This window comes from Oncorhynchus kisutch, linkage group LG1 (genome assembly GCF_002021735.2).
Source record: "Oncorhynchus kisutch isolate 150728-3 linkage group LG1, Okis_V2, whole genome shotgun sequence".
NCBI lineage: Eukaryota > Metazoa > Chordata > Actinopteri > Salmoniformes > Salmonidae > Oncorhynchus > Oncorhynchus kisutch.
The window spans coordinates 20,925,456-20,939,371 of NC_034174.2; the positions used below are offsets into that span (position 1 = coordinate 20,925,456).

General features: G+C 41.5%; 1 protein-coding gene across 1 annotated transcript; it reads right to left on the minus strand.

The window, feature by feature from the left end:
• Positions 1-16: 16 nt before the first annotated feature.
• On the minus strand, positions 17-13,569 carry LOC116375845 (guanine nucleotide-binding protein-like 3-like protein). Its single transcript, XM_031833848.1, has 15 exons — positions 13,429-13,569; positions 13,284-13,324; positions 12,639-12,743; positions 12,395-12,511; positions 12,207-12,290; positions 11,865-12,000; positions 11,657-11,760; positions 11,332-11,476; positions 7,672-7,759; positions 7,411-7,588; positions 7,181-7,323; positions 6,942-7,078; positions 6,685-6,851; positions 247-423; positions 17-49 (listed from the first exon to the last, which is right to left on the minus strand). Exons 1-15 carry the CDS (start codon positions 13,442-13,444, stop codon positions 17-19), a joined length of 1,671 nt encoding a protein of 556 aa, XP_031689708.1. The 5' UTR covers positions 13,445-13,569.
• Positions 13,570-13,916: the final 347 nt, after the last annotated feature.

Below are 13,916 nucleotides of genomic sequence, written 5' to 3' on the forward strand. Positions count from 1 at the left end.
AAGTTCATTGCCGTCGTCAGGCTGTCTGAAAGTTTGGTAGCAATTTTGTCTGAAAAGAAAATAGTGAGAAAGGAGAAATTGTATAAACTCACAGATCAACATATCAATTACAGACGTAATGATAGAATAAAAAACACCAAAACCATATAAGTTAAAAACCTCAAGGTAACAAAATATGGTTGTCAAGTGATCTACAAACCAAGGATTTATACAACAAATTGTTGTTTTAAAAAACGTAAGACATACCAGCTCTTTTTCTGTTGCTTCTTCCTCTTCTTCCCAGCAGCCACGAGTGCTTGGCCTGCTGATGAAGAGGTCTACATTCCAGATATCCTTTAAATCGAGGGTCCTGGGGGCAGCAGCATCAACTGAACCACCAGTCTTTGCCCTTGGTGCTTTTATCTCCACAGTCATAGGTCCAAACTAGTGTTAAAAATAAATAAAAAATATGTACAAAACACTGGTATCACCTTCCTAATATCGGATTCACCTGGTCAGTATGTCATAGAATGAGCAGGTGTTCTCAAATGTTTTGTACACTTAAGATGAAAGTCCTTTGATGAATTGCATTTAAGTGGAACTCAATAGTCAATAACACTGTAAAACTGGTATCATCTGGGTTGTGTTAAGTAGGCATGAAAATGGGGAGTTGCTTCAGGGACATTGGCAACTAGTTTAAAAACATTTTTTTTTTACTTCCTGCTTTGGAATGGATGTGTCAATGTGTACAGTCGTGGCCAAAAAGTTTGAGAATGACAAATATACATTTTCAAAGTCTGCTGCCTCAGTTTGTATGATGGCAATTTGCATATACTCCAGAATGTTATGAAGAGTGATCAGATGAATTGTAAAGTCCCTCTTTGCCATGCAAATTAACGGAATCTCTAAAAAATCCACTGCATTTCAGCCCTGCCACAAAAGGACCAGCTGACATCATGTCAGTGATTCTCTCGTTAACACAGGTGTGAGTGTTGACCAGGAGAAGGCTGTAGATCACGGTCATGCTAATTGAGTTCGAATAACAGACTGGAAGCTTCAAAGGAGGGTGGTGCTTGGAATCATTGTTCTTCCTCTGTCAACCATGCTTACTTGCAAGGGAAAATGTGCCATCATCATTGCTTTGCACAAAAAGGGCTTCACAGGCAAGGATATTGCTGCCAGTAAGATTGCACCTAAAATCAACCATCAACTATTGAAAAAGCGACAGTCCCGGGTGATATATTTTCAATTATATATTCTAAAAACAACCCGAGGATTGATTATAAAAACGTTTGACATGTTTCTGTGGACATTACGGATACTATTTGGAATTTGTCTGTGATGTGACCGCTCGAGCCTGTGGATTTCTGAAGATAACGTGCCAACCAAATGGGGGTATTTTGGATATAAAAATAATCTTTATGGATCAAAAGAAACATTTGTGTAACTGGGAGTCTCGTGAGTGCAAACAGCCAAAGATCAAAGGTAAGCGATTTAATCTATTGCTTTTCTGACTTTCGTGACCAATCTACTTGGCTGCTAGTGTTTGTAATATTTAGTCTACTGAGAGAGATGTTCTTACATAAACGCTTGTTATGCTTTCACCGAAAAGCTGTATTGAAATCTGACACACCAGGTTGATTAACAACAAGCTAAGCTGTGTTTTGCTATATTGCACTTGTGATTTCATGAAAATTAAATATTTTAGTAATTTTATTTGAATTAGGTGCGCTGCAATTCAGTGGGTGTTGATGAAAATGATCCACTAAGGGATGGGTGCGTCAAGAAGTTAACCCACTGTTTCTAGGCCGTCATTGAAAATAAGAATTTGTTCTTACTTGCCTTGTTAAATAAGTTTTTTTTTAAGTATAATTGAGTGCACACTGTGTGAAATGAAATGAATGAAATATTCTTATTAAATACTTTTTCTTTACATAGTTGAATGTGCTGACAACAAAATCACACAAAATTATCAATGGAAATCAAATTTATCAACCCATGGAGGTCTGGATTTGGAGTCACACTCAAAATTAAAGTGGAAAACCACACTACAGGCTGATCCAACTTTGATGTAATGTCCTTAAAACAAGTCAAAATGAGGCTCAGTAGTGTGTGTGGCCTCCACGTGCTTGTATGACCTCCCTACAACGCCTGGGCAGCTCGTGATGAGGTGGCGGATGGTCTCCCGAGGGATCTCCTCCCAGACCTGGACTAAAGCATCCACCAACTCCTGGACAGTCTGTGGTGCAACGGATGGAGCGAGACATGATGTCCCAGATGTGCTCAATTGGATTCAGATCTGGGGAACGGGCGGGCCAGTCCATAGCATCAATGCCTTCCTCTTGCAGGAACTGCTGACACACTCCAGCCACATGAGGTCTAGCATGGTCTTGCATTAGGAGGAACCCAGGGCCAACCGCACCAGCATATGGTCTCCCAAGGGGTCTGAGGATCTCATCACGGTACCTAATGGCAGTCAGGCTACCTCTGGCTAGTACATGGAGGGCTGTGCGGCCCCAAAAGAAATGCCACCCCACACCATGACCGACCCACCGCCAAACCGGTCATGCTGGAGGAGGTTGCAGGCAGCAGATACGTTTCTCCACGGCGTCTCCAGACTGTCACGTCTGCCCACATGTGCTCAGTTTTTTTTTTATAACCTTAATTTAAACCAGGCAAGTCAGTTAAGAACAATTCTTATTTTCAATGACGGCCCTAGGAGCAGTGGGTTAACTGCCTGTTCAGGGGCAGAACGACGATTTGTTTCCTTGTCAGCTCGGGGGTTTGAACTTGCAACCTTCCGGTACTAGGTCCAAACGCTCTAACCACTAGGCTACCCGCCGCTCAGTGTGAACCTGCTTCATCAGTGAAGAGCACAGGGCGCCAGTGGCGAATTTGCCAATCTTGGTGTTCTCTGGCTAATGCCAAACGTCCTGCACGGTGTTTGGCTGTAAGCACAACCCCCACCTGTGGACGTCGGGCCCTCATACCACCCTCATGGAGTCTGTTTCTGACCGTTTGAGCAGACACATCCACATTTGTGGCCTGCTGGAGGTCATTTTGCAGGGCTCTGGCAGTGCTCCTCCCTGCTCCTCCTTGCACAAAGGCGGAGGTAGCAGTCCTGCTGCTGGGTTGTTGCCCTCCCTACGGCCTCCTCCCGTCTCCTGATGTACTGGCCTGTCTCCCTGGTAGCGCCTCCATGCTCTGGACACTACGCTGACAGACACAGCAACCTTCTGCCACAGCTCGCATTGATGTGCCATCCTGGATGAGCTGCACTACCTGAGCCACTTGTGTGGGTTGTAGACTCATGCTACCACTAGAGTGAAAGCACCGCCAGCATTCAAAAGTGACCAAAAACATCAGCCAGGACGCATAGGAACTGAGAATGGTCTGTGGTCATCACTTGCAGAACCATTCCTTTATTGGGGGTGTCTTGCTAAATGCCTATAATTTCCACCTGTTGTCTATTCCATTTGCACAACAGCATGTGAAATGTATTGTCAATCAGTGTTGCTTCCTAAGTGGACAGTTTGATTTCACAGAAGTGTGATTGACTTGGAGTTACATTGTGTTGTTTAAGTGTTCCCTTTATTTTTTTGAGCAGTGTATATTTTGATTTGTTGAACACTTTGACTACATGATTCCATGTGTTATTTCATAGTTTTTGATGTCTTAACTATTATCCTACAATGTAGAAAATAGTAAAATAATAATAATTTTGCACGCCCAATTTTTCAGTTTTTGATTTGTTAAAAAGTTCAGTTTTTGATTTGTTAAAAAAGTTTGAAATATCCAATAAATGTCGTTCCACTTCATGATTGTGTTGTTGTTGATTCTTCACAAAAAAATAGTTTTTATATCTTTATGTTTGAAGACTGAAATGTGGCAAAAGGTCAAAGTTCAAGGGGGCCGAATACTTCGCAAGTCACTGTATTTTTACACCTGCACATTTAGTTAAGAAATTAATGTTAGCAGGCAATATTATAACTAAGGAAATTGTGTCATTTCTCATGCGTTCCGTGCAAGCAGTCAGGGTGTATGCAGCAGTTTGGGCCGCCTGGCTCATTGCGAACTGTGTGAAGTCCATTTATTCCTAACAAAGGCTGTAGTTAATTAGACAGAATTGTACATAATTATGACATAACATTGACAACATATTGTAACAGCAATATTTAGACTTAGTGATGCCATCCGTTAGATAAAGTACAGAACGGTTCTATATCTCACTGAAAGAATAAACGTTTTGCTTTCGAAATGATAGTTTCCGGATTCTACCATTTTAATGACGAAGGCTTGTATTTCTGTGTATTATGTTATAATTAAGTCTATGATTTGATAGAGCAGTCTGACTGAGCGATGGTAGGCACCAGCAGACTCACAAGCATTCATTCAAACAGCACTTTTGTGCGTTTTGCCAGCAGCTCTTCGCTGTGCTACAAACATTGAGTTGTTTATGACTTCAAGCCTATCAACTCCTGAGATTAGGCTGGTGTAACCGATGTGAAATGGCTAGCTAGTTAGCGGGGTGACCGCTAATAGCGTTTCAAACATCACTCGCTCTGAGACTTGGAGTAGTTGTTCCCCTTGCTCTGCAAAGGTAACGCTGCTTCGAGGGTGGCTGTTGTCGTTGTGTTCCAGGTTCGAGCCCAGGGAGGAGCGAGGAGAGGGACAAAAGCTATACTGTTTCACTGGCAATACTAAAGTGCATATAAGAACATCCAATAGTCAAAGGTTAATGAAATACAAATGACAGAAATAGTCCTATAACAACTACAACCTAAAACTTCTTACCTGGGAATATTGACAACTTATGTTAAAAGGAACCACCAGCTTTCATATGTTCTCATGTTCTGAGCAAGGAACTTAAACGTTAGCTTTCTTACATGGCACATATTGCACTTTTACTTTCTTCTCCAACACTTTGTTTTTGCCTTATTTAAACCAAATTGAACATGTTTCATTATTTAGTTGAGGCTAAATTGATTTTATGGATGTATTATATCAAGTTAAAATAAGTGTTCATTCAGTATTGTTGTAATTGTCATTAGTACAAAAAAAAAAGAAAAAATAATGGGAAAAAAAAAAATTACAGATTAATTGGTATCGGCTTTTTTGGTCCTCAATAATCGGTATCTGCGTTGAAAAATCAGTCGGTCGACCTCTATTTCAGATCTAATGGAGAATCCCTGTGGGATGCAGAAACTGGCAGAGAGCATTTCAGTGCAACGATGTCTCTGGAAAACATCCACATTATTTCCAGGATTATCCGCTTATTATCCGAGACACCAGACCAGCGGCAGAGAGACAAGCTAGCTGCAATTAGGTGAGTGTGGGACAAGTGAGTGGACCGCCTTCCCCTGTTTGAATGAGACGAATCAGGGGATGCAAGTTGTCCTGAACTTGACACAGGAACTCCGTGGCCACATCACATTCGCCAACTTTTTTAAAATGTTATACTTCGCACAAGCTGGGACAGGAGCACTTGACAATGTTAGGAACAGTACAAAAAAAAAACAAGCCAAAGCTCCCACCTCAGCTGTTGAATAGACAGAACAGGCCTATCAATTCCTCTAAATTTGTGTTCACAAACGACACGTCCCTAGTCTCCTAAGTACCAACGGCAGGTAAAAAGGTGGTACTCATGAGTATGCTGCATAGGGATGGGAGAATCTGTGGCCAGGAACATCAAAAACCACAAATCATAATGGATTACAATGCCACAAAAGGAGGGGAGGACAATTTAGACAAGCTGGGGACTGGCTACAACTGTGATGTTCTTCAACATCTTGGCGTGGAACGCGTTTGTCATCTGGATGGCGTTGAACCCAGATTGGAACAGAGGGAAGAAGACGGCTCTTTCTAGAAGAGCTGGGCAAGGCATTGGTAAGACCTCAAATCCAGAGGCGGCAGCAGATCCCAAGGACCCCAGCTTATGCAGTCATCATGAGGGGGATTCAGGAGGAGGATGCTTGTTGCCTGCCTCGCAAAACCAACAAAGCCAATACCGAAAGTAAGTGATGTTGTTGAATGTGTGCGTCTCTCCTACCTTGGCCTGCTGTAACTATGTATGTGAGTGTGTGTGAGATGTTAGTAAAATTCCTGAACTAAGTGTTTTCATCATTCTAGGTTGCAGCTGGTGGCAACAAGAAGCGCTGCGATGTGTGTGGACCCAAGGACAGGAAGACACAGTACACAGGCATCAAGTGCAATAAATACATTTGCAACACACACACAGTAGAGAACTCTGTCCCTCATGTGGTGTGTAGACCAGCCTTAATGTGTGTTCAATGGGGCTCATTTATCATTTACATAAAATAGAGTATGTCAAATATATCCTTCCAAATTGTTCAGTTCAAACCAATAAACATCAAGTGATGAAAACATGATTTTTCTACCATGTCTTGATTATAATTGATTTGTTTACAAAAATAAATATGATCTAGCAGAGGTAAAATGGCAAATATTAACCATGTATCAAATATAACCATGTATGCTGTCTATATTGCTTGTAATTAAGTCAACATCTAAGTATTAAGTATTTGTACGGCATTGTTTTCAAAACACAATGTAGTGAGTCCAACAGACCCGCGAACATTAGGTGAATAACAAAAACATGACCACCACACAAGAGTTAAGAACTAAAAGGTCTAAAAAAAGTACCACAGAATCAGTTTAACTTGTCAAGTAAAAGCACTGAAATACCTCTGGGTCCTGATCATCATCCATGGATTCAGTTTCATCCTTGGACTCAACCCCATCCAAAGCTCCACCTTCCATTTCCAGGTCACAAGGTGGTTCTTCTTGACCACCCTGAGTCATCCCAGCAGTTGCCATGCAGAAACCCATTTGGACATCAGTGCAAGACGACACTACAAGAAAAACAAACATTTAGCACACTTTTTATCCCAACATAACTTTTCAATTACTAGGTTACTGTCAAATGTGTGCGTGTATCCTACCAGCTAGCACTTCCTGGTTTCCCTTCTCTAGTTCCTCCCAGTCGAAAGCTTTGCCCATCTCTGCCACAATCTCAGCACTGATATGAGTGGGAAGAGTGTGCGTCTCCGGAGGGTGTGTAAAGTAGCTGATCCTACCCCTACATGACAGTAAATGAAACAGAATAATGGGACTTTATTAGGTAGGTACGATGTAGCTTTGAAAACCTCAGATGTAAATGTTTTTTGCAGTTTTCACCCACCCTGTCCAGTCCATTAGGACACTCTTTGCCGCCTTGTCATTATCAGGCAGTCCTCCCTTCCTCAACTTGCCCTGTCGCTGTGCCAACAAAGCCAGGAATTCGAGAGCTGTGTGGAAGTCTGGAACACCATAGTGTTCCATGATCTATTGAAAAATGAAATGAAATATGAGAACATGGACTTAACATCTGTCACATTGCAGTGAATATGCCGTTAAATAATCTTTGGATACCTGTGTCTTATTGCAGCGTCTTAAGATGGCTTCGACTGGAGGTAGAGGGTCTACAAGCTGCTCAATCTTTACACAATTCCGAAGGATCATGGCCGCGTCAGTCGTCGAGGTTGCCATTACAATGCCGGGACAATCTAAAAGCTTGATGTGCTTGTCCAAGTGTATTTCCTGAAGACACCTAAAAGCCATCATACAGGTCAGTCAAGCAAGGAAAGAACATGTAGACCTAGACATAAATAAAGCCAAAAGCGTTGTACTTACTTGGTTACACCGGGTGTGGCTCCAACATTGCAAGCACGTGCCCGCTTCAAACTGTTTATCAGACTGCTCTTTCCAACATTGGGAAAGCCTGAAAAAAAGAAACCATTCAAAATATTGCATAACTTCAAACCTTTGCCCAATTTGAAAAGTCTGGAATGACGTGGCCATGATCCTTCGAAATTGTGTGAAGATTGAGCAGGTAGCCTAGTGGTTAGGAGCGTTGGGCCAGTAAGTTAAATTTTGCTGGTTCGAATCCCCGAGTCGACTAGGTGAAGAGAAACATTTGTTTTAAATGCAGTTGAGCAAGGCACTGAACCCTAATTGCTTCTGTATCAATAAGTGCATTGAGGATGTCGTCCCCACAGTGATTGCACGTACATACCCCAACCAGAAGCCATGGATTTACAGGCAACCCTCACACTGATCTAAAGGTAGAGCTGCCGCTTTCAAGGACCGGGACTAACCTGGAAGCTTATAAGAAATCCTGCTATGCCCTGTGATGAACCATCAAACAGGCCAAGCGTCAACACAGGAATTAAATAGAATCGTACTACACCGGCTCCGACGCTCGCCGGGTGTGGCAGGACAACAACGAAAAACACACCCGAGAGCTGCCCAGTGACACGAGCCTACTAGATAAGCGAAATAACTTCTATGCTCGTTTCGAGGCAAGTAATACCGGAACATGCATGAGAGCGTCAGTTGTTCCCAGACGACTATATGATCACGCTCGCCACAGGCGATGCGAGTAAGACCTTTAAAAAAGGTCAACATTCACAAGGCCGGAGGGCCAGACGGAGTACCAGGACGTGTGCACCGAGCATGCGCTGACCAACTTGCAAGTGTCTTCACTGACATTTCAAACCTCTCCCTGTCAGAGTCTGTAATACCAGCATGTTTCAGGCAGACCACCACAGTCCCTGTGCCCAAGAACATGAAGTTAGCCTGCCTAAATGACTACAGACCCGTAGCACTCACATCTGTAGCCATGAAATGCTTTGAAAGGCTGGTCATGGCTCACATCAACACCATTATCCCAAAAAACCATTATCCCAAAAACCCTAGACCCACTCCAATTTGCATACTACACCAACAGATCCACAAATTATGCAATAGAGATTCCTCGTCCTCGGTGCACACTCCACAATGCCCTTTCACACCTGAACAAAAGGAACACTTATGTAAGAATGCTGCTCATGGACTACAGCTCAGCGTTCAACACCATAGTGCCCTCAAAGCTCATCACTAAGCTAAAGACCCTGGGACGAAACACCTCCCTCTGCAACTGGATCCTGGACTTCCTGATGGGCAAGCCCCAGGTGGTAAGGGTAGATAACACATCTGCCACGCTGATCCTCAACACGTGGGTCCCTCAGGGATGCATGCTCAGCCCCCCTCCTGTACTCCCTGTTCACTCATGACTGCACAGCCAAGCACGACTCCGACACCATCATTAAATTTGCTGATGACACAAGTGGTAGGCCTGACATGGGTCCTCAGATCCTCAAAAGGTTCTACAGCTGCACCATCGAGAGCATTGTGATGGGTTGCATCACTGCCTGGTATGGCAACTGCTCGGCCTCCGACCACGAGGCACTACAGAGTAGAGGTCGACCGATACAGATAATTGGAGATCCCCCCCCAAAAAACAGCACGCACCGATTAATCTGCCTATTTATTTATATATATATATATATATATATATATATATATATATATATATATATATATATATATATATATATATATATATATATATATATATATATATATATATATATATATATATATATATATATATATATATATATATATATATATATATATATATATATATATATATATATATATATATATATATATATATATATATACACACACACAATAATGAATATAATACTGAATGAACAACCTGATGGGTCATTTCGCGGGACGTATTGACTGAAAGAAACTGATTTGAAGACAACAAGTAATGACATAATTGTGCACCAATGATTTGCCCGCTGTTTCGTTGATTGACTGTATTTTAACCCAATGACCACTGATCGTCTTGAAATCTAGCTGGGTAGATAGCCAATGAGCTGAGGTAAACGGCAATAGGTCATGTTTATGTGTTGCAAGACCAACCCATGTAGTAAGCTCCGGCGTAAAGAGAGTAATTCGCTATTGAAGTTTCATACCGGAAGGAGCAACACACATTACGCACAGCGTCGTTTCGCATATTCAGCTGTTTAGATATCAATCATTATGGGGACTAAGTCAGGGAAAGCGAAATCTAAGTCTAGATATACAGATGTACACAATTTTAGAATAAAGTGATTGGGAAAGTGAGACAGTTTGTTGTAGGACGATTCATTTAGTGATTCCCGAGTGTAGGAATATTTTTTGAACGGGACAGGACATCGTTTTGGACTGGTAAGTTATTCTCATGCTAATGCCCTTGTTGGAAATTAATAATATTTTTTATTTTATTTTTAAAATATATTTTAGAAGCAATATATAAACATGTAATGTCATGAAATGTGAGATGCTGCCGCCCCACCCCAACCCACATGAAATAGCCTATTTGAGGTTGTTGAGGGGAGGGCAGGCCCACAATGGCCAAAGTGAAATGGAGACAGTAGATACAGCTGGCCTAAATATTGCGGTTACATTGCACAACCTTTAATGTTAAGTCATTATCATTTAAAATTCTGGCAAATTAGTTCGCAAAGAGCCAGGCGGCACAAACTGTGATAAAAACAATGATAAATTAACAGGCACCACATTGATTATATACAACGCAGGACAAGCTAGTTAACCTATAAATATCATCAACCATGTGTATTTAACTAGTGATTATGTGAAGATTGATTTGTTTTTTTAATAAGATGCGTTTAATGCTAGCGAGCAACTTACCGTGGCTCCTTGCTGCACTCGCATAACAGGTGGTCAAGCCTGCCACGCAGTTTCCCCGTGGAATACAATGTAATCGGCATCCAAAAATGCAGATTACCGATTGTTATGAAAACTTGAAATCGGCCCTAACTAATCAGTCGACCTCTACTACAGAGGGTAGTGTGTATGGCCCAGTACTTCACCGAGGCCAAGATTCCTGCCATCCAGGACCTCTATACCAGGCAGTGTCAGAAGAAGGCCCTACATTTTTTTGTCAAAGACTCCAGCCACCCTAGTCAAAGACTGTTCTCTCTGCTGCCGCACGGCAAGCAGTACAGGAGAGCTAAGTCTAGGTCCAAGAGGCTTCTAAACAGCTTCTACCCCTAAGCCATAAGGATCATTAATAGCTAATCAAATGGCTACCCAGACTATTTGCATTACCCCCCCACCCTTCTACGATGCTGCTACTCTGTTAATTATCTATGCATAGTCACTTTAATAATTCTACCTACATGTACATATTCCCTCAATACCGGTACCCCCTGTATATAGCCCACTATTGTTATTTACTGGTGCTCTTTAAGGATTTGTTATACTTATCTCTTACTTTTTGGCAGGTATTTTCTTCAATCTGCATTGTTGGTTAAGGGCTTTTAAGTAATTATTTCACTTTAAAGTCTACCCCGGCTGTATTCGGCGCATGTGACAAATACATTTTGATTTGAAGAAGCTCTGGATAACAGCGTCTGTTAAATGACAAATGTACATTTAAAATGTACCCACCAACCACACCAACAGTGATGGCTGTCTTAATGTCCAGGTTGCGGCAGTAGTTCCCCAAAAGTTTCATCAGGCATTCCGCACCCACACAGGCACTGCTACCTAGGAGCTCAGCAGTGGCCTGTGTAACAGGTACATTGCTTCGCTTCTGCAAATTGAAAACATAAGTATAGTTACTAGATCCTAACTGAAAAAAGTTTCAGTTTATCTAGTACATAGATCCTTATTGCTTAACAGTAAAATATAAATATTTTATGTAACTTAAATTAATTTCGGTAAACTATCCCATCCATGTTCTACATATGCTGTTCTGAATAGTCAGACTCACCAAATTCTTGTTCTGTTGTTGCGTTGAGGCTTTGAAAGCCACAGTGGGAAATTCATTGCGAAGATACTTGATCCATTTCTCCACAATCTCCTTGGACACCAAGTCTAAGAGTACAGTGGAAAGACATGTTTGTCAGTTAAAGATAATATGCCACAATGGTATCTAATGTATAAAACTATGCATATTAATGAATCTATCACACACTCACCAATCTTGTTAAGCACCAGGACTATTTTCTTGTCAGTGCCGCTCTGAATTACAGCCTGCTCCACCTGAGGACAACGGCAGCCAAGAGGGTCACGGGCATCCAGAACCTCCAGAATCACATCAGAGGCCTCAACCACCTTTTATACAGAACAGGGAATACAACACGTTGTTATAATATAAATTATAAGCACTACACACAGGTAACCTTCTCTAAAAGATCAGCTTACTGGTACAGAAATGTAATGTAAATAAATGGGTATCACTCAAGTGCAATACTGCAAATTGTTACACACGTGCTACTGTGCACTCTCACAGACAATTGCACTCGATAAAGAAAAGTTACCTTTTTGAATTCCCTGTAGTACGCCTTTCTTGAATTCTCATTTTCAAAATTGACATGCTTCTCTAAACTCTGCATCTCAGTTTCCTGCAATCAGAAAACACAAAAACACTAATGACAAATTTCTCATTTAATGAGAAAAACAGCATTGGGAAAGCTGCTCTTTCTATAACCTACACTAGTTAAATTACCCTCTGCTCAAACTCTCTTTGTCGCTCTAGAACATCTCTCTGAAAACCATCCAGACTTCTCCTCTTCATCTGCTCCCGTTCTCTTGACAACCTCTGCTTTTCTTGGAGCTCCTGAAGCTGACCATGGCAAAGAGAGCAACACATTTTAAATACCTATAAATCAATTGCCAATCCAGAAGAATTGTGCTATTGTCATGACATAAATTAACACTTGTAATAAAAATAAATGTATGTCATGGTTCACCCTTTTCTTCCGGATTTCTTCTGGTTTTCCATACTCTTTGGGATGGCGTGCAATGGACAGCTCTGAATGCATTTTCCCTCCTTGAGTCTGTTGTCCATCTTTCCCCTTCAATTGAAATTAAATATCCAATGAGATATGGCCACCGACGTTAACATAACATAAGTAGCTAAACTATAGTTATACTGCCTTGTTCGGGGGCAGAACGAGAGATTTCTACATTGTCAGCTCGGGGACTCAGTTCCTGTAACCCGCCCCGTCTACTTCACACCGAGTCGGACAAAGGTATTATATTGGGCTGCAGAGACCTTTCTCAGGTCATTTACTATGTTTTTTGTCAAAAGATTAGTTTTTCTGAAGTTGTAGCAATCGATGTTGTACGCCAAAATGGGGTCAGCTGCCTGGCAGATTTGTCCAAAGGGGTTACAACAGGCTAGCTAGTCGCCGAAATTAGCATCTCTTGTGTATTGCTACTATGCTCACCAGCGACGCAAGTGAAATTCAAATGATATTCTATTCAACATTATGGCTTGCGCACTGTTCTAAAATATAATCTATTGCAAATTGTTCGACTATGAATAACATAGTTGTTTATAACGTTACAATCTAGCTAACGTTCCGAGTAGCAAGCAGGCTAGCTAAACATACCTTTTGTTTTCCTTGGAAAAGTATTTTCGCTCGCTTTTGTTCTGCAAAACCCACAACAACAAAATAAGTTACACATCAACCTAGCTACAATGTTGATTAAATGTTTAAACTATCAAAGTCAAATAACATTTATGTATTTACGGACTTCTGGCCTTCGACATGATTCCACATGTGGAGTGGTTGGTGATGGATTGCGCGGATCTGACGTCAAATCACTAAATCAGGTTAACGCTCTTCAAAATAAAAGCTCAGCAAAGACAAAAACGCATGCAGCTGCAGATTACTAGCCCTGAAACCGAATGTCTGCGATGCGAATTTATTTTTCAGCTTCTTCTGCATCTTCTTCTGTGGTGGGTTTAAGGCAGACTACACCCTATGAGGTTTAAGTTCCATCCCTGCAGTACAGTTGATAAACATTGCTATAAATGCTAAAAATCCAAAATGACTGAAGTACATATCACTTGTTGGCCTATCCCTCTCTACTGGTACAGATCTACTACTCACACCACTCCTCTCAGGATTCCCCCACCTTGACTCATCTTCCTTTACTTTCTTCACTGCCTCAGCATACAACAACTTCTGTGCTACTCTAACCCTTGAAAGCTTAACCTGCCTCTCTCGTACCGGACATTT